Source organism: Anomaloglossus baeobatrachus, chromosome 12 (genome assembly GCF_048569485.1).
Source record: "Anomaloglossus baeobatrachus isolate aAnoBae1 chromosome 12, aAnoBae1.hap1, whole genome shotgun sequence".
Lineage (NCBI taxonomy): Eukaryota > Metazoa > Chordata > Amphibia > Anura > Aromobatidae > Anomaloglossus > Anomaloglossus baeobatrachus.
The window spans coordinates 125140029-125164521 of NC_134364.1; the positions used below are offsets into that span (position 1 = coordinate 125140029).

Sequence of the window (24493 nt, forward strand, 5' to 3'; positions counted from 1 at the left end):
GAGGACCCTACCTGCGAGGTCTCAGAATCTACAGGAGGAGAGACAACCTTGCCTGCGAGGTCTCAGAGTCTATAGGAGAAGAGAGGACCCTGCCCCTGAGGAGGAGGACCCTGCCTGCGAGGGCTTACAGTCTACAGGAGGATAGAGGACCCTGTCCGCGAGGGCTCACAGTCTACAGGAGGAGAGAGGACCCTGCCCGCGAGGGCTCACAGTCTACAGGAGGAGAGTGGACCCTGCCTGCGAGGGCTCACAGTCTACAGGAGGAGAGAGGACCCTGCCTGTGAGGGCTCACAGTCTACAGGGGGAGAGACGACCCTACCTGCGAGGGCTCAGAGTCTACAGGAGAAGATAGGACCCTGCCCCCGAGGAGAACCCTGCCTGCAAGGGCTCACAGTCTACAGGAAGAGAGAGGACTCTGCCTGCAAGGTCTCACAGTCTACAGGAAGAGAGAGGACTCTGCCTGCAAGGGCTCACATTCTACAGGAAGAGAGAGGACCCTGTCTACGAGGGCTCACAGGTTACAGGAGGAGAAAGGACCCTGTCTGCAAGGGCTCACAGTCTACAGGAGAGAGGACCCTGCCTGTGAGGGCTCACAGTCTACAGGGGATGGGTGAGGATACAGTAGGTGACGGTAGAGCTGGCTGTGCAGTGATGTACTGGTCTGAGGATTATTGCAGGTTGTAGGCTTCTCGGAAGAGGTGGATCTTCAGGTTCCTTTTGAAGCTTTCCATGGTAGGTGAGAGTCTGAGATGCTGGGGTATAGCGTTCCAGAGTATGGGAGAGGTGCGGAAGAAATCTTGTATGCAATTGTTTGAAGTGGAGATAAGAGAGGAGTAGAGAAGAAGATCTTGTGAGGATCTGAGGTTGCGTGTGGGTAGGTACCAGGAGACTAGGTCACAGATATATGGAGGAGACAGGTTGCGGATGGCTTTGTATGTCATGGTTAGTGTACCATGCTGCTAAAGTGGTGTATAGATTTTTATATGTAAAAAAAAAAAGCAAAAATAGTAATATAAAGCACCTGTGCAAAAAAGTCAACTAAATGGTACTTTTTAGCATCCAGATGGATGTATATATGCATCATACAAATATCTATTTACAGCAGATAATTTGTCAGCAAAAATGTTTGAACGTGACGGTGAAGTATTTCTCTTTGAGAAACCATTGTGTAAGTGGTTGGAGGCATCCTAGCTACGGTATAACAATTCTGCGAATCCCTGTCATGGCTTCCTGTATGTGGGCCAACCCAACCACACGTAGAGTAACACCTCCAAATCAGACAAGGTGAAATTATAAAAAAGGTTTTATCTGATTGTAGCCATTCAACTCAAAAAGCGACCAAAAATGGAAGCCCGGAAAATGATGATGGAAGATAAAGCACAATCAAGACGTGTCGGACAACGCGACTCTGTAAAAGGAAAAAGTTTAATCTCAGTAATTTTGAAAGATCACGGGGCAACGCACCCAAAAAGAAAAGAAAGCCCTATAACACACATCAGATACAGCGCCGACCACCTGTATATTATGTAGAACGTGATATCCTGTTTTCTAATAACCAAACTGATGAGTTGAGCAGTGCCAGGTCAGGGATCAGACCTTGTTGAGGGGATGCGGCAGACGGTAAGGGCTGAGGACATCTTGTGTTTGGTCACACATCACCGAATCTCAGTGCACTACCTATGCATTTCTTCCCCTTTCAGTAAGGGCAGAGTTTATTAAATATTAATGCTTTATAGGTGTAGCATGTCTGTCTCAGTATGAAGCCTGCTTTCCAGATGTCTCGGGCGAGCTCTTTCTGGCACTAATCGACATCCAGTAAATGCATAAAGCTGATCAGTGGGACAGAAGCAGGAAAGCGGAGGGGTCTGCACCGCACAGGTAGGAGACGTCAATTATGTGTTATTTCACTTCATCATTCAGACCTTTTACACCAAGGAATTGCTCAGTATGCATTATCAGCCCTATAAACTGGATTATTCAGATTTCCTAATGCTATGTAGACTTGATCATTTCATGTGACTTTTCCATCTTTCTTTTGCTGATTTTGTCATCTTGATAGAATTATATAAACTATCTTTCGTTAAACGGTAGAAAATTCTCAAATTCAATAAAAAGTCAGCAAATTGGGGGAGTGAAACTGAGGACAAAATATTAGACATAGCTTTAGTGTTTCACAAGTGCGTGGCTTGACCACAGACTATATATCACATATTTAATATTCCCAGTTAAAGCAATGCAAACTTCCCAAACTAAAACATGATTACGAAATTAGTAGTATCAATAGAGAATTGTAAACACACGTAAATTACATAGTTATCACTGCTGGTAACCATAAAAAAGAGATATAAAAATAAAAATCTATCTGCGCTATTAGGGATGGATGTCCCCTGCTTTTGATCCTTCTGCTAAAACAGAAAACCAAAACGGTCTTGGAGAACTCGCCTCTTCCACTTATTTACTTTGCATTCTGTAGACAATCAGTCCTGAAAAGGGACATTTTCATTAAACAATCAGATGAAGAGCAAAATATGACATCATATTGATGTCCGTACAAAGCACAGTTCATACCAGCCATAGATCAGCGATGCATTATGTGATGTAATTACTTTCAGGGGGAAAAAAAACATCTAAAATGTTTTTCATTTTTATTACAATAATCCTTAGTAACTTATTCTCTCCAATATCGACACTCATAGTCATCTTTGGAAGGTGTCATTTTACAACTATTACGAAAACTAAGTAAAAGGAATACATTATTATTTCAATAATTGGCTAAGAAATGAACAAGTAATAACTAGAAAGCGCTCTGCTCTGGATGATGACAGCAGATGTCAAACAATATATTACAAATTGCGGCTTCATGGGGCACTGTTGACTTATCAGTCACCCCTAGGTATTGGAGAGGAAAGACTAGGAGGGAAGTCTTTATTTAATAGGTACCCCACAAACCGCTTAATGATCTAATATATTGTGATGTCATGTTGGAGAAAATATGGATGTCGCGTGTTGGATTTTCAAACATACCTCTCTTGTTTTTTTTAATCTAGTAAAAAAATGTAGTTGTAAATACGTCCTGCAACAACTTATTGTCCTCTCTCCATTGAGGAGCGTGCTTGTGTATGAGCGAAGGGAGGAGGCACAATACATAGCTGATGGCTGAGAGTGATCAGATAGGTAGGAGTACAGCCACCACCCTTAGGCTTTAGAAGAGATGTTAGGCAGGAAGGGTGTATGATCATGACTTCTCAATCTTTTGCTACTGGGGCATTCAGCTTTATCTACTGGAGTGACAAGTTCATCTTTACTGAATGAAGCAAAAGAAAGGCTTGAAGTATGGCTTTATGAGCCCACCCAGACATCCCACAGAATGGGGAGGGTGGATTGCTTATGTGTGGACGCAAAAGAGCATCATGTTATTGAGGGATCTGAGGAGTATGGAGAAGTTTTTATCATCAAAAGTAGGTTCTCACTTCCACATATCCTGTATATCCAAAGGGTACATGTGTCATGTAAAGTAAGGACACTAGATCTTAAGCTGGTGTCACACACAGCGACAACGACAACGACGTCGCTGCTATGTCACCATTTTCTGTGACGTTGCAGCGACGTCCCGTCGCTGTCGCTGTGTGTGACATCCAGCAACGACCTGGCCCCTGCTGTGAGGTCGTTGCTCGTTGCTGAATGTCCAGCTTCATTTTTTGGTCGTCACTCTCCCGCTGTGACACACACATCGCTGTGTGTGACAGCGAGAGAGCGACGAAATGAAGCGAGCAGGAAGCAGGAGCCGGCGTCTGGCAGCTGCGGTAAGCTATAACCAGCGTAAACATCGGGTAACCAAGGGAAGGCCTTTCCCTGGTTACCCGATATTTACCTTCGTTACCAGCCTCCGCCCTTGCTGCTAGTGCCGGCTCCTGCTCTGTGCACATGTGGCTGCAGTACACATCGGGAAATTAACCAGATGTGTACTGTAGCTAGGAGAGCAGGGAGCCAGCGCTAAGCAGTGTGCGCGGCTCCCTGCTCTCTGCACTGTGACATGTAGCTGCAGTACACATCGGGTTAATTAACCCGATGTGTACTGTACCTAGGAGAGCAAGGAGCCAGCGCTAAGCGCGGCTCCCTGCTCTCTGCACATGTAGCGACGTTATGATCGCTGCTTCTGCCGTGTTTGACAACTAAGCAGCGATCATAACAGCGACTTACAAGGTCGCTGTTACGTCACAGAAAATGGTGACGTAACAGCGACGTCGTTGTCGCTGTCGCTTAGTGTGAACCCAGCTTTAGTGTGGCGGCACAGGATGATATGGTGGGCCAGGAATCACATGGAGGATCCTTATGCTCTTTATATAATGTTTTGAGAAAACACTTAAACAGGACAACGTTTTGTAGGACTTGGGCAAGGTGGAGATGGGATAAGAACATGACTTTGGTATAGTGGAGTTTCAGTGACCCCCTTTTTTCCACCTCTTAACGAAACCCCCTTTTAACCTACACAGCTAAGAAATAACCATGGACATCAACTTGGATGAAATGGCCACAGCAGCCTTTATTTAAAAAAATATACAAAGAATAAACATTAATAGGGGTGGGGTCCTTAAAGCCCATAAATCTGGTGACTAACAAGTAACCCAATAAACATTACCTTCCCCCTAAACCACACTTAAGGCTACTTTACACACTGCGATATCGGTCCCGATATCGCTAGTGTGGGTACCCGCCCCCATCTGTTGCGCGACACGGGCAAATCGCTGCCCGTGTCGCACAACAGCCGTCACACATACTTACCTGTCCGGCGACGTCGCTGTGACGGGCGAACCGCCTCCTTTCTAAGGGGGCGGTCCGTGCGGCGTCACAGCGACGTCACTGAAGCGTCACTGAACCGCCGCCCAATAGCAGCGGAGGGGCGGAGATGAGCGGGACGTAACATCCCGCCCACCTCCTTCCTTCCGCATAGCGGCCGGGAGGCAGGTAAGGGGAGCTTCCTCGTTCCTGCGGCGTCACACGCAGCGATGTGTGCTGCCGCAGGAACGAGGAACAACTTCGTTACTGCTGCAGTAACGATTTTTGAGAATGGACCCCCGTGTCGCCGATTAGCGATTTTGCACGTTTTTGCAACGATGCAAAATCGCTTATCGGTGTCACACGCAACGGCATCGCTAATGCGGCCGGATGTGCGTCACAAATTCCGTGACCCCAACGACTCCGCATTAGCGATGTCGCAGCGTGTAAAGCCCGCTTTACTCCCAGCCACAACCACCAACTTGGGAGCACCGATGTAAAAAGGGGAGGGGGAAGAGTTAAACTACCACACATGAGACCCGACAATCCATTGCTGGTGTTTCCCCAAAATCATTAGACCACCAACCCAAACCAGGAAATTAAAGGGAACCACATCTCCCTGGATCCCCAATACAATTTACACCAACTTCAAGGACCCACCGCAACCACCAACAGCCACTATTACCCTCCTAACCCTCAATAAGGGAGGGCAGGCAGGACAATCCCGAGGGGAACCACAGGCCAAAGAGGACCTCCCCCTCCAAACGGCCCCTTATATACCCCAACAGTCCCTCTGGTACCTCCCCTCCCCAACTGGTCACCTCCCCCCCAACCAAAATCATGCCGGCCTCCACCCACACCGTGTAATGGTTTGAGAAAACACTTAAACAGGACGTTTTGTAGGACTTGGGCAAGGTGGTGATGGGGTAAGGACATTACATAACAGAAACTGGTTGGTTGGAGCAAGCTTAGGAAATGCATAACTAATTCCAAATGGAGGGAAAGCAACTTCAAACTGGTGCTTGATGTGATGTATGGTTTTCATATATGGCCATTCTAACATCCCAGATCAGATTACAGTATGTCCGAGGTGTCATATTCCCCTCACCATCCTATGGCAGAGCGCATGGGAGTGTATGTTCACACAAAACTGCTGGAAGGAGGTATCAGAAAATATACACAGATATTAGAGGCTAAATGTTCCCCTTACTGCACAAACAATTTTATTTCACCAACTTAAGACCCCAAAAGGTTGTACAGCAGGAGTGCCACGGAACCCAAAAATGATTGCTATATTCTTAGAGGTAGCATTACGGGGTCTCCTCCATCAGTGGTTAGAGCCAAAGCTTTCAGATATGGCAGTCATCATATTACAACTAAAACTATTGTTTGAAATAGACCAACTTGATACAAAAAGATAGGAAGAATTATTTGCTAGCAAATTCATTAAAAAGTCTGCCACTTCAGTACCCCGAGAAGTAAAGTACAGAAGACTTGAGGGGTATTTTGGGTATCCTGAGGTTGGAGACCACAATAGGACTATCACAAAGGAATGTTATTTAGAGACTATGACAGAAGGCAGTGGGAGAAAAAGGCACTGCCACTGTACTTTATTATTTGGGTGACATATTCCTCATAAATCCTCATGCGTTGACATGGTTATATAGTTAAGCTTCCAGCTCCTGCAACTTGCACAATTTTCTTTGATATGCCAATATTTTCTTACCCGTAAAAAACATTTGACTTTTTTTTTGTATGTGACCTTAAAACTATTAAAAAACAAATAAATAAAGAATGTAATTATAAAAATGGGAAATACACCACATACCAACTCCACAGTGTGAGGGTAATTAAGGATACATGTGGTCATGTTTCCAGCTATAACAGCCCTTAGTCATGGTGGCGATGACTAAGAGCTCTTACTGTGAAACACGACCACGTCAGTCCAGGGTTTTGTGTACGTCTCTGTACATATGGAATAAAAGATCTACAAATAGGTCGACAAATCTTTGGACAGTGACCAAGTCTTTGTGATTTCAGCTCTGCAGGCCACTATTTTGTATTTAAAATGAAACAGCTGAGATGCAATTGAAGCGTAGACTATTAGGTTTAATTCAGGGGTGGGGAACCTTTTTACTGCCGGGGGCCATTTGGAATTTTCTACCAACCATCGAGGGCCGCACAAAATTATCAACTTGAAAATTACCCAGCTATATTTGGTCAAACAATTAATTAACTCACCCCTACTGTGGTGGCTGGAGCTTCTCTTTCGTGCGGCTGTGATGTTCAGTGATATTGATCATCTTGATTCTCACAACTGCTTTTCCAAGTTTGTCTCGGTCTGGAGATGCTAGGGGCATACACATCACAGGAGACGCTGGGGCACATAAATTACAGGAGACACTGGGAGTACACATCACAGGAGGGGCTGGGGCATATACATGACAGGAGGGGCTGGGGCATGTACATCGCAGAAGGGGCTGGGGCATGTACATCACAGGAGGGGCTGGGTCATGTACATCATAGGAGGAGCTGGGGCATGTACAACACAGGAGGGGCTGGAGCATGTACATCACAGGAGGGGCTGGGGAATGTACATCACAGGAGGGGCAGGGGCATGTACATCACAGGAGGGGCTGGGGCATGTACATCATAGAAGGGGCTGGGGCATGTACATCACAGGAGGGGCTGGGGCATATACATGACAGGAGGGGCTGGGGCATGTACATCACAGGAGGGACTGGGGCATGTACATCACAGGAGGGTTGCGGCATGTACAGTACAGGAGGGGCTGGGGCATGTACATCACAGGAGGGGCTGGGGCATATACATAACAGGAGGGGCTGGGGCATATACATCACAGGAGGGGCTGGGGCATATACATGACAGGAGGGGCTGGGGCATGTACATCACAGAAGGGGCTGGGGGCTAGGGCATGTACATCACAGGAGTGGCTGGGGCATGTACATTACAGGAGGGGCTGGGGCATATACATCACAGGAGGGGCTGGGGCATATACATGACAGGAGGGGCTGGGGCATGTACATCACAGAAGGGGCTGGGGAATGTACATCACAGGAGGGGCTTGGGCATGTACATCACAGGAGGGGCTGGGGCATATACATCACAGGAGGGGCTGGGGCATATACATGACAGGAGGGGCTGGGGCATATACATGACAGGAGGGGCTGGGGCATGTACATCACAGAAGGGGCTGGGGCATGTACATCACAGGAGTGGCTGGGGCATGTACATCACAGGAGGGGCTGGGGCATATACATCACAGGAGGGGCTGGGGCATATACATCCCAGGAGGGGCTGGGGCATATACATCACAGGAGGGGCTGGGGCATATACATGACAGGAGGGGCTGGGGCATGTACATCACAGAAGGGGCTGGGGCATATACATCACAGGAGGGGCTGGGGCATGTAAATCACAGAAGGGGCTGGGGCATGCACATCACAGGGGGGGCTGGGGCATGTACATCACAGGAGGGGCTGGGGCATATACATCACAGGAGGGGCTGGGGCATATACATGACAGGAGGGGCTGTGGCATGTACATCACAGAAGGGGCTGGGGCATGTACATCCCAGGAGGGGCTGGGGCATGTACAGCAAAGGAGGGGCTGGGGCATGTACAGCACAGGAGGGGCTGGGGCATGTACATCACAGGAGGTGCTGGGGCGTATACATCACAGGAGATTCTGGGGCATATACATCACTAGGGGAGCATGGACAGCCCTGGCAGTGGCACAGACATGACTGGGGACAAGGACAGCACTGGCAGAGGCACGGATAGCATTGGCAGAGGCACGGACAGCACTAGGTGGCAGCACGGACAGCACTAGGAGGCAGCACGGACAGCACTAGGAGGCAGCACGGACAGCACTAGGAGGCAGCACGGACAGCACTAGGTGGCAGCACGGATAGCACTAGGTGGCATCACTAGGGAGGCACAGACAGGACTGGGGGAGCATAGACATCACCAGGAGGGCATGGACTGCACTGTGGGGCAAAGACAGCAGTGGGAGGCTACAGACAGCAGTGGCGAGTACAGAGCACTGGGGGATACACAGTACTGAGGGGTGGCACAGCACTGGGGAGAACGGGCAGCATAAGGGGGGCATGGACAGCTCTGACCATGGCATGGACAGCACTGGTTGCAGCATGGACTGCATTAGGCGGTGGGGACAGCACTGAGGGAGCATAGACATCACCCAGGTAGGTACAGACAGCACTGGGGGGCACGGACAGCTTTGGAAGTTTACACAGCGATGAGGGGGTACACAGCACTGGGGGGTACACACAGTACTAGGGGGTACACAGCACTGGGGGGTACACATTACTAGGGGTACACACAGCACTGGGGGTACACAGTACTAGGAGTAAACACAGCATTAGGGGGTACACACTGTACAAGGGGTACACAGCACTGGGGGATACACAGTACTAGGAGTACACACAGCACTGGGGGGTACACAGTACTAAGGGTACACACTGTACTAGGGGTATACAGCACTGGGGGGAACACAGTACTAGGGGTACACAGCACTGGGGGGGGACAGTACTAGGAGTACACACAGCATTAGGGGTACACAATGTATTAGGGGGTACACAGCACTGAGGGGTACACAGTACTAGGGGTACACAGTACTTGGGGTACACACAGCACGAGGGGAGTACACAAAGTACTAGGGGGTACACAGCACTGAGCGGGGGGCAGCGATGGGTTGAGTACTCACAGTACTGGGGTGGGGGAGGAGGAGTCACACACACAGCACAGCACAAGTCCGGGAGGCCCGTAAATCTGCTGCAGCTCTTCTGTGACTTTATCGCAGCTTGCTGCTTACCTCGCCCACCAGAAAACGCTAGCACAGGCCGGGGTTAAGCCTAGAATGTATGGGCTGCAGTCAGGTCCTGGAAGGAGCCTGTACATTCTAGCGTTTAGTAGTGAGTTTGTTTTGAATGTATGGGATGAAGTCAGGATCTGGATGGAGCCCGTACATTCTGGCATCTACCCACAGGGCATCAGGCAGTGAGATTAAAAGGGCCGGCAGCCGGGAAAAGCGTTGCTGCCGCCAGAGCACTGCGGTCCCCGGGAATGTGCCCAGGGGCCGCATAAAAATTCGTCACGGGTCGTATACGGCCTGCGGGCCGGAAGTTTCCCACCCCTGGTTTAATTAAAGGGCTGAAAAAAAAAATCCTGTGAAATGTATAGGAATTTTTTTTACAAAGCTTCCTCATTTCAGGGGCTGAAAAGTAATTGGACAAATTTACTTTACCATAAATAGAATGTTCATTTTTAATCCTTTGTAGAGAATCCTTTACAACAATGACTGAATTTCTTTGGCCATGAACGTCACCATCACTGGTCTCCTCCTGTGTGAGGCTTTGCTGCCTTTACTGCAGTGACCTCTGTTATTCTTTGTTTGTGGCTCTTTCTCCTTTGATGACTCGGCCACTGCAGAATGTTACACTTCTTTGCTTTAGCACAGTTTTCTTTTTCCATCTCTCTGAGAAGCGTTGTCCAATTATTGCTGCATTTGGTTGAATCTAAGCAAAAAGTCTCGCCCTATGCTCTTCAGAATTCCTCCAACGGCTTCTATCTTCAGTCGCATCACCAATAACCACTAGTGCCCCAGGGCCAATGGAAGCACTGCATGCCCCGTGTCACGTCCTCACCGGAGTCCGCGCCTGCGACTTCTGCTTCGGTCACCGGGCTCCATGTGCTGGTGATAGGAGAGAAGTCGTGCCAGTGGCTCTGGTGGGAGCAGGCTAGACTCATCCACTAAGCTGGGTTTCCCTAGGACCTGAAGGACCACTGGCTAACTGTAGGTGGCGTGTGTCTTCCAGCTGAAGTTACCACCATGCAGCTACAGCCAATGGGAAGACACCACACCCTTCTAATTCCCCCTCTTGTCTGCTGACCTCTGTTCTGACTATTGATCCCTGTGTGTTGACCTCTGCCTGCTTACTGACTACTCTCCTGCCTGCCGTTTTTGTACCTCACTGCCATTTCCGATTTTGACCTCTGCCTGATTTCCTGACTATGCTCCTGCCAGCCGATTTTATCCCATTTTGTGCCTCCTGATTTGGACCCTGCCTGACAACTACTCTTTCCTGGATTGCAGCCTTCTGTAGGCAGCAATCTCCTGGACCTTGTGTAATTCCAAATCCCTGTAGAGGGGTTAAAGGGTTTCGGGGTTCTTGAGATCCTGCCGATTTGGTGGTTAGCCCTAGTCTGTCCATGACAGTCATCCTGAGTCTCTGGTCAAGGGCAGATGTTACACCCCGCCATCATACCGCCTCCTCTATGTGTCACAGAGGACGTCCTGTGCTCTGGATCAAGAGCCGCTAAAAGCCTTCTGCATACTTCTTCCCATTACTCTGCTACATTTTAATCTTCACTTCATCTGTCCTCTACTGATTTTCCAGAACTGGGCGGCTTCTTTACATATTTTTTTCACAGTCTAATCAGGCCTTTCTTATTTTTTTAAATCAAACAAATTTTATTAGGCACAATATAGGCATAACAGATCATGCCATCATCAGAATGCAATATATATCAAGGATCACAAAACAGCCCATCCCTTTTACACCCCCCATCCTACTATCCTAATAACTAAACCCCCTAATGAGAAAAAAATTGCGATACTAATCATATCAAATACAAGATCATAAAAGCAAACAATTAAAGAGCACATCGCTGGCAGGCTCATCAGAAACCACAGAAGTACTACGAATCCACTTACCTCCTTGTTTACCAAACTTTGGAATGGCGCCTCTTTTGACATATATTATTTTCTCCATTAAAATTGTATTATTTAGGCTGGCAATTATCTCAGACATCCCAGGTGGCCAGTGGCCAACCAGTGTCTAGCAATCATTTTCCTGGTCTGTTACAGAATTTTCGATATTGCGAGTTGTGTAGCAGCAGGACCTACCTCCTCTCCTACTACTCCCAAGATACCCAATTTCGGGCTCAAGCGCATATCAACATTGAATATGCTGTCAAGTTGCCTTCCTTTTTCCAGAGATCAGTTAAACAAGAGCACGACCAGAACATATGAAGCAAATCTGCACCCTCCCTCCTTGCACATTGGACATTTATTGTCAGTTCTAAGTTTTGTTTTCTAATCCGGCCTTTCTATTTTTAAGGCTGATTAATGGTTTGCCCCTTGTGGTAAACCCTCTGTATTTGAATCATGTATTATGTATCATGAAGTCTTCACTTTAAGCTAGACTTAGACACCGAAACACTTACTTCCTGCAGACTGTTCTTCAATTGGGGTGATGATGTGAAGAGTTTTCTTCACTATGGAAAGAATTCTGAGATCATCCACGATTGGTGTCTTCCATGGATGTCCAGGTCTTTTTGAGTTCCCATCTCACCAGTTCTCTTTTTTTTTCAAAATGTACCAAGCTGTTGATTTGGCCGCTCCTAATATTTCTACTGTCTCTCTGATGTGTTATGATCTGGAAACCGTGGACAATCCCGAGAAATCCCATAAAAAAAGAAAAAAAAATCACAAGAGTAGTTGGAAACTGAGCTGACCGCAATCCCCTATCTATCAGACAACACTAGAAGTAGCAGTGGGATGTTCCTAACACACCTAGACATCTCATCACTGCCTGAGAAACTTGCTACACCTTAAAGATAGAAATGAAGAATCCTAACTTGCCTCAGAGCAGTTCCCCAAAGAAATAGCAAGCCCCCAAAAAGCAACAATGGTGATGTAAGAAAACACAATAGACAGAAAATATAGATCAGCAAAGGTGAGGCCCGACTTACTAGATAGAACAGGACAGGACAGATAACTGATTGCAGCCAGCAAAAAAACCCTGTAAAAATACCAATCTCTTGATAATAAAAAATACTGAGACCACACGGACTCTCCCCCCACTATATCAGGTACTCTTGTGCTTGACACTTTAAACAGAACTCCAGATATAATGGGAAGAAACAAAATCACAGAACAATATTCTAAAGTGCAAATAATTTAAAACTGACCAGGGAGCAAGCTCCCTTTCTTGCTGGAGGGACTGCCCTGCTCCCAAAAGCAGAAAGATAGATTGTCACATACAAGAAACCAAACACAGAACAAAATGGAATATGCAGAAACACTCTTAAGTGCAAATCAAGCAATTAAGCACAGAAACAGGAAACTTATCTGGAGTAGATTCAGGCACCAAATAAATGGGAAAATCAGAAGGGAAAACTCTCAGCCGTCTTCAGAAGCAAGCAGGAACATCTATCATTGGTGACCGACAGCCACACAATGTTCTCCTAAATAAACTAGGCTGATCTGCAATAGGATTTCCTGGATTCCCAATTAATTTCATCACCTGTCTGAATCACAGGTTCCAACTCAGCTTCATTATCATTCCTGTACTTATTTTATTGTGAGAAAAGAATTTTTTGAAAATAACTTTCCTATATGTTACCAATGTTTTGGCCTATACAAAATGGCCTTAATCACGGTGATAGATTAAGGCCATTTTGTATAGGCCGAAACGTTGGTAACATATAGGAAAGTTATTTTCAAAAAATTATTTTCTCACAATAAAATAAGTACACAAATATTTTTGTTTATGAATTTCCATTACCCTTGAGTGCCGAAGTTATCTTACTATATTCTGTTACTGTTTTACTTCAGAGCACCTCCTAAACATGGTTGAGCCAGGTTTATTCTATTCTAGTCATTATCATTCCTGGCCACCAGAGGGAGCTCCACACCAGTACCCACTCGGATGACATTCACAACACTGATGGATTTCTTCTTTTTTATCAGCTTAATGATGGTCTATTTCTCTTCCATTGAGAGCTCCTTTGACCACATGTTGGTTCACAACAACAGCTTCAAATGCAAATGCCGCACCTGGAAACAGCTCCAGACCTTTTATCTTCTTAGGTGACGATGGAGTAATGAGGGAATCACCCATGCAGCCAATTAAAGAGCGTTTGAGATAATTGTCCAGTTACTTTTGGTTCCTTGAAAAAGAGGCAGATGCATATTAAAGAGCTGAAATCCCTAACCCTTCCTCCAATTAGAATATGAATTCTGTCAAATTAAATTCAAGAGTCTGCACTTAAAGCCTATATTGATTATATAACTCTATCTTGAATATGTTTGGTAAAATGCCAAAACTTGTGTCACTGTCCAACTATTTCTGGATCTAATTGTATATTACTTATTTTTTTTCTGCCAGAACCACTGCTGTACTGAACTCTCTCTTGGGGTTCAGGTCTACAGCCAATCTGTGACTTCAGACTTGGGAATCCTCACAGCGAATAAACTACGCGCTGTCAGGATTCTCCAGTGCCAAAAGCGGGCAGGTGCATCATTGTAATTTGCATGCATGCAGCCATATGCCAACTAGACATAGCTTAATACAAGTGAATTGTGCAAGGCCGGACACGTCTAGTCGAAATGTGGTCGGAAGTATGCAATCCACAAGCTTGCAGTCACATGATCACCTGCTCTCGGTACTGTAGAATACTGGCAGGGTGTACTGTACACACTGTGAGGATTCACAGGTCTAAAATCACATAGAATGACTACACCCAAGCCTGGATAACTTCTTTAACCAAAAATATAACTGATGCTATTTTTTTATAGATTGGTATGGTACTCTGCAGTACAAAAGCCAATGTAACCATGACTCAGAAAAGAAAGCTTTAACCTTATTGATATCATGGACCCTGAGGCCTACATCTTATAATCATCTTCTGGAAACAGGTGGGGGAGTAAATAAAGACAAAAGCACAATGAGGCAAAATTTTAGTCTTTGATGTAGCTTTGAGTTTATGTGACCTGGAATTAATACAAAAATTGTGGCATGTGGGAAGAATAATTTCAAGTGCCTTTTGGTGGTCACCGTAAGTGGTTACAGCTGTGTAATACAGATCCATATAGACTCTTTAGAGCTATGAAGGGCCTGTTGTTTACAAGTTTTCAATGAGGTCCAGTAATTATTTTTAATATAAATACACTATGTGTAAAAAAATATTTTTTTTAAAAAAAATGACGATTTTAGACTCGAAATTTGTACATTACTGCCTAAACAATAGGTTTCATAAGAGCACGGGCAGAAAGCTAGGACTTGTCCAACTTCTCTTATACCCGACATCTAAAGCTCATGTTTCACTACTGTCACAAAACAGGCAGATAATCTCCTTTGGTTTCAATCAACTGACTGCACTCCCCTGATGTCAACTCTCTTGTCCTGACGTCTTCATCGAAAGTAAATACCCTACGCAAATTTTCCTGGAAAATGGTAATAAGAGGAAGAACTGCCAAGACTGAACTTCACTTCCATTTATTAATTAAATCTCTCATTACACCTTACATCAATCCAGTGTACATTGAAAAGCACGAAGGCCAGGCACACACACAAAACTAATATACTTAATCTCTGGTGCTGGATCCATTTTATCCTTTTCCTGTTTACACACACAAAACGCAGACACAGCGTGTAATAAAACATTAAGACATTTTACAAAAAGTTCTCGGTGATCACAGCTCTTCGGAAGCCAAGACAGAGTTCTTGTGGTGTTGAATGATACGACTCTGGTATCTTCTTGGACTGAAAGCTGAAATGATACGACAGACCCCTGCCTGACTTTTGTCTCTTTTTCAGGCAAATTAAATCTGCTTTTTAGGATATTTGTCAAGTGGTGGCCAAAGAATTGGACTAAGTGGTACTTTGCACACTGCGACATCGCTAGCCGATTGTAGCGATGCCGAGCGCGATAGTACCCACCCCCGTCGCACATGCAATCTCTTGTGATAGCTGCCGTAGCGAACATTATCGCTACGGCAGCTTCACGTGCACTTACTCGCCCTGCGACGTCGCTCTGGCCGGCGACCCGCCTCCTTCTTAAGGGGGCGGGTCGTGTGGCGTCACAGCGACGTCACAAGGCAGACGGCCAATGGAAGCAGAGGGGCGGAGATAAGCGGGACGTAAACATCCCGCCCACCTCCTTTGTTCATCATTGCAGGCGGGACGCAGGTAAGGAGATGTTCCTCGCTCCTGCGGCTTCATACACAGCGATGTGTGCTGCCGCAGGAACGAGGAACAACATCTTACCTGTCGCTGCAGCGAAATTATGGAAATGACCGACAATACACAGATCACCGATTTTCGACGCTTTTGCGATCGTTTATGGATGCATCTAGGCTTTACACGTTGCGACATCGTTACTGGCGACAGATGTGCATCACTTTCGATTTAACCCCGACAATATTGCAGTAGCGATGTCGCAACGTGCAAAGTACCCCTAAGAATTCAACTCACCCCAAGAAATACAATCTAGTGACCTCCCTCCAAAAAATCTGAACATATGAGAAACATTTACTAACTAGAAACACGTAAGCCATCTTTCCAGTCTTATAATTTTGGCAAGTCTGGCTTTTCAGTCAGTATTTTTCAGATTTGTGGTTGAGAGTTTCATTTTGAACTTGGGCAGTTTTCACTTTGAGGCGTGCTACTCTTTCTTTTTCTATAGCTTGCTATTTGAGTTACATACTTTGCTTCATAGTTATAAATAGCCTTTAGATGACCCATGTCTTCTCCCCCAAGGACAAGGCACTGGTATATTTGATTGTGGGAGGTCTGACGCTCAGACATATGGTCGGCTGATCTTTGCTCACCATTCATAGAAGCGTGCCGGAGGAAACCTCATCTTCTCTTTTCATATTTTCCTGGGTTCAACCCTCTCGTGTCGCAGGTCGTCTCAAGCCGCCAGCCAGGATACAACAAAATTAGCAGATTAAATATTAAGCAGGACGGGCGCTAAGATTTCACATTGATGCCATCAGAAACTCCGTTAACAAGAGGAACGCTGGGACTTTCTCTGCTGCTTCCGTGACACAAAAGGGATCATTTGCCAGAAAGAACTGAGACAACCTATTAACCTTCATTTGGCAAGTTAACAGAGCAAATTATAGAGACTGCAACATATATGAGGTTAGAAGGAACCCTTAACTTCCAGCCTTTAAACTATTCTAAGATGTAAAAATAAAACTTAGTATCCATATTCAAATCAAGGAGTGTCCCATATTCTGAAAGGTTATACCAGTCTGCAACACGTAGATATCTCACAACAACACTTCAACACTAGCTAGCAGCTGGAACCTGCGGGTTACAGCATTGGAATACTGTGTCTTTGCAGCTAATGCAAGTTTAATTTTATTAATTTGGGACAATGTCAATGGCTTTTACGTTCTTAAATTTGCTATTACTGTCTAAAGATACCTTAATATTAGTAGTTGCATTAGGTAAAAGTTATATAAGTCCCCGCACCCCGTAGGAGCCTTGGAGGTGGAGTAGAACAGTCGCACTAGTTGAGCTGTGAATACACTGAATTGGTGTGATTGACATCTCTGAGAGTTGCAGTTTTACTGCAGTGGCAATCTCTGGTGCTAGGGGCTTAAAGTGAGCCCATCTATAGCTTTCTAATTGCTGTTACTTTCTTGAAGTATCTTTCTGACCGGCTGGTGCATGCAGAGTCGAGCTCCATGATCTTGAAGGCATCAGTCTGTAAGAAGTGAACTTAAGATAAAGTTTTTGTGTTATGAAAAATCAGTTATGCCAGATTAGGTGTGGTTACGGCCTGATCCCTGTAGCTCTTAAGAAGTTCCATTTGCATGATTTCTACAAGGTATTCTACATACAGTGCGTCTGGGGATAAAACCTCTTACACATAATGCAGATATTAATATAAGATGTAAAGACGTTAGAAAGCAGAACACCAGCAGCAGAAGTAAAGGGCAACAGTTTAGGCATGTAAAAGTTACATAAAATACCCTAAATGCAGGGGTCCCCAGGATCCACATGTGGCTCATGGGCCTGTGATGTGTGGCTTGCGGTTGCCAGTCAGCTTAGCGCATTAGAACCAGGTCTACCAAACAGCTTTGAAGAGCAGGTTCACAGATGGTGACTTTTGTGAATAGCTCCACACAGAAGGGCAGATCTGGATGGAGGTAGGAACCCCTGGATCTTGGTATACTACCTCAGTGTGATCTCTGTGGAAAACCTTTGGCTTTCATAATACCACCAACGGGGGCTCTGGGTGTCTACCATAAGGGGGACGGGAGCTGGATGTGGCTCAGGACTCTCCCAGAGCTGAATGTGGCCCTCAGGGTCAGAAAGGTTGGGACCACTGCCTTAATGCAATATGATCTGTGAGTCACAGGGAGAAAAGTGAAGCGGCAAAAACTGTCAGATATTACAGAGAGATCACAGTATACGATATTTGTATTCTGCCCCACCCTACATATGGGCCACCCCACATACATGGCCAGTTTATACTTACATGCTAGATATGTTTTGCTTTAGATGATGTAAGAGCACATTATAGTGTGTAAAGAAGTGAACGTAACACTTTGCTTTGATTAAACCCACAGGTCAGGAGATCAGTCCACAGGATGACTATCCTAGGATACACTCTATCCTGTCTCTGAAGATGGATGTCGGGAGGAGTGCGCAGGCTCTGCATCCACCCATTCTCCTTCTCTCACTTGGGATCTTACTCAGGGTTTTGTGCACGTGTTGTCCTGCCCCTTGTATCTGTCCTGCCCATGACAACGCCACCTTGTGCAAACACAGGCTTCTGAGCCTAGTCCCAGTAGAAATCCCTCTGACTTCCCATTTCCTGGATCTTAGTTATAACCACATCAGGTCAGTGCAACATGGAGCCTTTTCTCATCTGCAGTATCTGCAAGAGCTAGACCTCAGCCACAACCAGTTATCCCGCATAGAGCCAGGAGCCTTCGGTGGTTTGCCGAACATTCGCATCTTACTAGTCCATCATAACCAACTGAAGCTCCTGCCTCCTGGAGTCTTTACCGGCATGCCAGATCTGACGTGGCTGGATGTGAGAGCCAACCAACTGGTCATTTTGCTGGATCAGACATTCCGTGGTCTGAGGGAACTCAGACACCTGGAGGTCAGCGATAACCCCCTTCTCTTCATCTCTCCGGGGGCTTTCCTAGGAATGCCATTACTGCAGAGACTGGGGCTTGAGAAAACCAAATTAAGCATGGTACCAACTCACGCTATTAATGCTCTTCCACGTCTTTCAGAACTCAGATTAGGAGGCGTTACCAGCACAATGCTATACGATCACTCATTTTCAGGGATGCCACTCCTGAAAGTACTGGATATGGATCACTGGCCATCCCTAAAGAAACTTGGTCCATTAAGTCTGTCTGGACTTAACCTTTCTTCCCTTTCACTGACCCAGAGTATTCTAACCTCAGTACCAACAGAAGCACTGGTTTCTCAAATTCACCTTCGAAGACTCGATCTGTCTCACAACCCAATTGCCATCCTTCAAGAACGGTGCTTCAGCTCTCTTGCAAATCTGGAAGAGCTTCGGCTTTCTGGGGGGAGACTGCACTCAATACCTTCAGGAACTTTCCTTGATCTTGACCATTTACGTCTGCTAGATCTTTCCCATAATCCTCTTCATTGGGTAGCCAAAGATGCACTCCCCCCTCCTGGAAGCCTTGAAACTTTATTGCTTTCCAGTACGAACCTTTCTTGTGACTGTCGTCTTTGTTGGCTCTTGCATCAAAAAATTAATTTTGGGGGTAACCCACCTGTCTGTGCTGGTCCTGCATTATTACAAGGCATGATTATCCCAGACCATTCGGAGATGCTATGCCCAGAACTTTTTACCTGCCAGCCTCCTAAAATAGTGGAAAAAGGGCTACGAGAGTTGAAAGTTAAAGAAGGTGACAGTGTGACCGTAACCTGTCAGAGCCATGGAGTACCAGAGCCATCCACACACTGGGTGCTGCCACAGATGGCCTGGACAGCAGACACCAAGTCTTCAGAGGCGGATGTGATGTGGAGGGTAACCACAGAGCTTCCTCTGTACACCTCGCCGGCAGAAGAGGTGGCCAGGCCAGCATGGCCACACACACAAAGATGGAGAGCAATAAACATGCCACTTATGAAAAAGTCTTCGGAGAACATAGCAGGAAGGATATCTGTCCTACCAGGAGGATCCCTGCAATTTTTCCCAGTACAAGCACAGGACAATGGTGCTTACCTCTGCCTTGCCAGTAACTTAGCAGGTAATGACTCAGCGTGGATTCACCTGGAAGTGACACCATTTAATGGCAGCATGCTCCTTCCACCTCTCTCCATTGTCCATACTCATCTGCTGGCTGTCATTACTGCAGGGGGCATCCTGCCCTTCATCAGCTCTGTAACGCTCTGCTTCATCTTCATCTTTTTATTGAGTCGAGGACGCGGGAATATCAAACACACAGCTAACATAGACTATATCCCAAGGACTTCTCGAGGAACTTCATTGCCCGAAGATAACAAATTTACTATGAAACTTATCTGATGACGTGCACACCATATATAATAATTACAGGAAGCTTATCTTGCAAGTTGATACACCTGAGATATATGGCTACTGCTACAGGCATGTCATACGTATACACAGACTTCTTCTAGGAGTATTATTTATACACTAATTTAGGACACATAAAACTTGCAATGAATGTAAATTGCCTGGTGTCTGATAAAAATGTATGCATGTGTCTTTTCATAATATCTGTAGCATTAAACAGGTTATTTTAGGCACCTTCAAGTTGAGAGTCCAACATGGAAACTGTTGTTGTGGGTGTATCCATAAGCCCAGAAATTACCTGATGCAGGCCAAATAAATGTGGCCATGTAAGGGATGAGCAATTCTATTTGGGCTGCCTTAGTCCGTCTCTCATTTGATCCTCCATGATTGCCAGCCTTTGTTTCTACTTAATAATCATAATAATAATAATCTTTATTTCTATAGCGCCAACATATTCCGCAGCGCTTTACAATTCAGGAGGATCATATACAAACAAGTAACAGTTATAGAAAATACAATATTTAGAGGGAAAAAAGACAACCCTGCTCGTGAGAGCTTACAATCTACAATGAGATGGGGGGAGGGGGCAAGGTACAAGTGCTTATTTACAATGACAATCCAGCCATCTCAAGGAAATGGGGGATAGATAATGGCTTCCTGGACCAGTTAGCCAGAACCTTGAGATGCATTTGGGTGCCATGTAGTTTGTCGTGGGGTTATGTTGTGAGAAGTTGTAGAGGGACTACGTGAATTGAATTTGATTAGGGAGTGTGATAGGCCGCCCTAAAAAGATGCGTTTTTAGGGTGCGTCTGAAGCTGAGTAAGCTGTGATTCGTCCTAACTTCTTGCGGTAGAGCGTTCCAGAGGGTTGGTGTAGCTCGGAAGAAGTCTTGGATCCGGGAGTGGGAGGTTCGAATTAGTGTGGATGTTAGTCGAAAGTTATTTGCAGAGTGTAGAGAACAGGTAGGGTGATAGACAGAGAGGATGGTGGAGATGTAGGGGGTGCTGCACTGTGGAGAGCTTTGTGGGTGAGAACAAGCAGTTTGAATTGGATCCTGTGATATATGGGCAGCCAGTGCAATGACTGGCACAGAGAGGAGGCATCAGAGTAGCGGTTAGCCAGATAGGTGACCCTGGCTGCTGCATTAAGGATGGACTGTAGAGGAGAGTCTAGTTAGGGGGAGACCAATTAATAGAAAGTTACAGTAGTCAAGGCGAGAGTGGATCAGGGCCACGGTGAGGGGTTTTGTCGTTTCCATTGTGAGAAAGAGGCGGATTCTAGAGATGTTCTTGAGGTGCAAGCGGCAGAATTCTTGGAATTCTTGGCACCTTGGGCACTTACGAGGACCCGCAATATCGTGATGTGTTTCACTGGGCGCAGAAGTGGCTCATATCTAGCGCTACCTCTTTTTACAGCGCTAATCATGTATTATTTAACATTAATATAGTCTTCATAAATATAGGCTACATACAGTTTAACAACTTTTACAACATAGCTATAAGGTGCGCACTAACCTCCCTGGCTCTCTCCGGTGGTGATGCTTGGTAATGTAACCTTGAGCAAACATTTTGTAAAATCTACCAACATAACCCACTTGGGTTTATATAATAATTATCTTTATTTTTATATAGTGATTTACATATATCAGCAACATATATAACCGCTGTATGTACACGAGTAGAAAAAACACTTGTTACGTTACAATGAAATCACAACCACTGTTTATCACAAGGGCAATTCCATCTTATAAGTGGATGGCGGATCACTAGCCCAAAATAAAATCAATCTATAAAATCGTATTAGATCTTGTGTAAATAGAAACAATATAGACTGTTGAAATATGTGTGTGTATGTGTGTTTCCATAGAACGTAAGTATTGTTACTAATAAATCACATTATTTTACAGCAGAGGTGTAAAGCAGGTGCAGATCTCTGGCTCCCTTTAGTGGCGGAGGCTCGGTAATGCACACAAGTAACATCCCAAATCTACAACTGCAATACATAATGTCAAGACTTGTGGGTTTTATGTGCTAGGGAATTGATTCAGTCCTTACCTTGTCAATCAGACCGGGCTGTTGAGTGAAGATAATCGCTGCCCCTGTAAATCAAGTGAACGTTGCAAGACTATTTTATTATCTCTTATTGCATTATTACTACATTCACTATACTTATAGATAAGACATGAAGCAAACGAGACCCTACACAACACGTGGTAAACTGCATCTGGACCAATAAGAGAGAGGTGAGTGTAAGTTGATGCCATACTTGGTTTCTGCGGCTGACGCTATGCTTCCCCTTACCTCTGTAGCACAAGCTGCACATTGTTTTTCCAAGAGATTATTGGACCCATCGTCATCGGTGCTGTTCTCCTCCGACGCCCTGAGCTGGGGTCTAGTTGTGGCTCCGTTCCCTTCCTCATCATTACACGGTCAGAGGCGGATTATAATGAAGGCAATCTGAGCTACCGCCCAGGACCCGAGGCTCCAGGGGGCCTATGCTGTAAAAAGTAATTTGCCTTCATAATACATGCATGATACATTTAAAAGATGCTGGGTCCGCCTGGCCTGCAGCACGTCGGCAAACCAAACTAGCAACATACAAGGCGTGGCTGAGCGAGTCCCGCCCAGCTGTCTGCCGAAGAGGAGCGTCCTCTGTAATGGTGACAGCAGACGGCGTTGTCGCAGGACATACTGGAGTCCAGCAGCCTGAAGAGTGGAGACAGATCCGTGACCCAGAGGCGTATCTAGGGATGCTGGTGGGGCACATGCCCTGGGCGCAGTTGTTAGGTGGGCGCTGTCTGGCTTCCTGATGTGGTGGTCTCAGAGTCTCCCCGGCAGCTGTGTTTTGCCGCCCTCTGTAGTGGGAGTCGGCTATTCTGAGTCCCGGTTGTCAGCTGACATCTGAGACTCAGAGAAAGGGTGGGCACCGGGTCTCAGTGATCAATTGTACTGGTGTCTGTCAGACGCCAGTACAATTGAAGCGGTGACCGCCAGCACTTCCGGGTCAGAGCGACATCAACCGTGTGATCAGGTCAGCTGATCACACTGCTGACATCATTCGTCAGCACCGTAGCTGCCCAGACGATGGTGGTGAGTGCTCCAGTCAGTGTGAGCTAAAGACACTGAAGATGAAGAGGAACAATAGCCGGTGAGGGGGAATGTATATAGGCTGGCAGGAAAAGGGAAAAGGTTGTGCCCAAAACGAGGGCTCACCATATACTGTAAGGAGTGCATATTACACATTTTATTACAACAGTCAAAAAATACAAAAACTATCAGAATCAACTGAAAAACATGTACACCATGTGCAGAATTATTAGGCAATTTGTATTTTAGAGGATTTTTTTTATTATTGATCAACAACTATGTTCTCAATCAACCCAAAAGACTCATAAATATCAAAGCTTAATATTTTTGGCAGTTGGATTGTTTTTTTAGATTTGGCTATCTTAGGAGGATCTGTATGTGCAGGTAACTATTACTGTGCAGAATTATTAGGCAACTTAATAAAAACCAAATATATTCCCATCTCACTTGTTTATTTTTACCAGATAAACCAATATAACTGCACAAAATTTAGAAATAAACATTTCTGACATGCAAAAACAAAACCCCAAAAAATGAGTGACCCATATAGCCCCCTTTCTTTCTGATGACACTCAGCAGCCTACCATCTATAGATTCTGTCATTGCTTGATCTGTTTATGATCAACATTGCATGCAGCAGCCACCACAGCCTCCAGACACTGCTCCCAGAGGTGACTGTTTTCCCTCCCTGTAGATGTTACATTTTATGAGGGATCACTTGTTCTCTATGGGGTTCAGATCAGGTGAACTATTGGACCATGTCATTATTTTTTCATCTTTTAGACTTTTACTGGCCAGCCACGCTGTGGAGTAGTTGGATACATGTGATTGAGCTTGTCCTGCATGAAAATCATGTTTTTCTTGAACGATACCGACTTCTTCCTGTACCACTGCTTGAAGAAGTTGTCTTCCAGAAACTGGCAGTAGGTCTGGGAGTTGAGCTTCACTCCATCGCCAACCCGAAAAGGTCCCACAAGTTCATCTTTGATGATCCCAGCCCATACCAGTGCCCACCTCCACCTTGCTGGCGTCTGAGTCGGAGTGGAGCTCTCTGCCCTTTACTGATCAGCCTCTGGCCCATCCATCTGCCCATCAAGAGTCACTCTCATTTCATCAGTCCATAAAACCTTTGAAAAATCAGTCTTAAGATATTTCTTGGCCCAGTCTTGACATTTTAACGTATATTTCTTGTTCAAAGGTGGTCATTTTTCAGCCTTCCTTACCTTGGCTATGTCCCGGTGTTACGAACCGGC

The 24493-nt window shown here is 45.7% G+C and overlaps 1 protein-coding gene across 1 annotated transcript; it reads left to right on the forward strand.

Moving 5' to 3' along the window:
- Nucleotides 1-18248: 18248 nt before the first annotated feature.
- On the forward strand, nt 18249-20144 carry LOC142257972 (leucine-rich repeat and immunoglobulin-like domain containing-NOGO receptor-interacting protein 4). Its single transcript, XM_075330313.1, has one exon. It carries the CDS (start codon nt 18249-18251, stop codon nt 20142-20144), a length of 1896 nt encoding a protein of 631 aa, XP_075186428.1.
- The last annotated feature ends 4349 nt before the right edge of the window (nt 20145-24493 follow it).

Bases quoted from the DNA above. Each gene is read 5' to 3' on its own strand.
- LOC142257972 (XM_075330313.1), top strand. From the start codon at position 18,249: ATGGATGTCGGGAGGAGTGCGCAGGCTCTGCATCCACCCATTCTCCTT.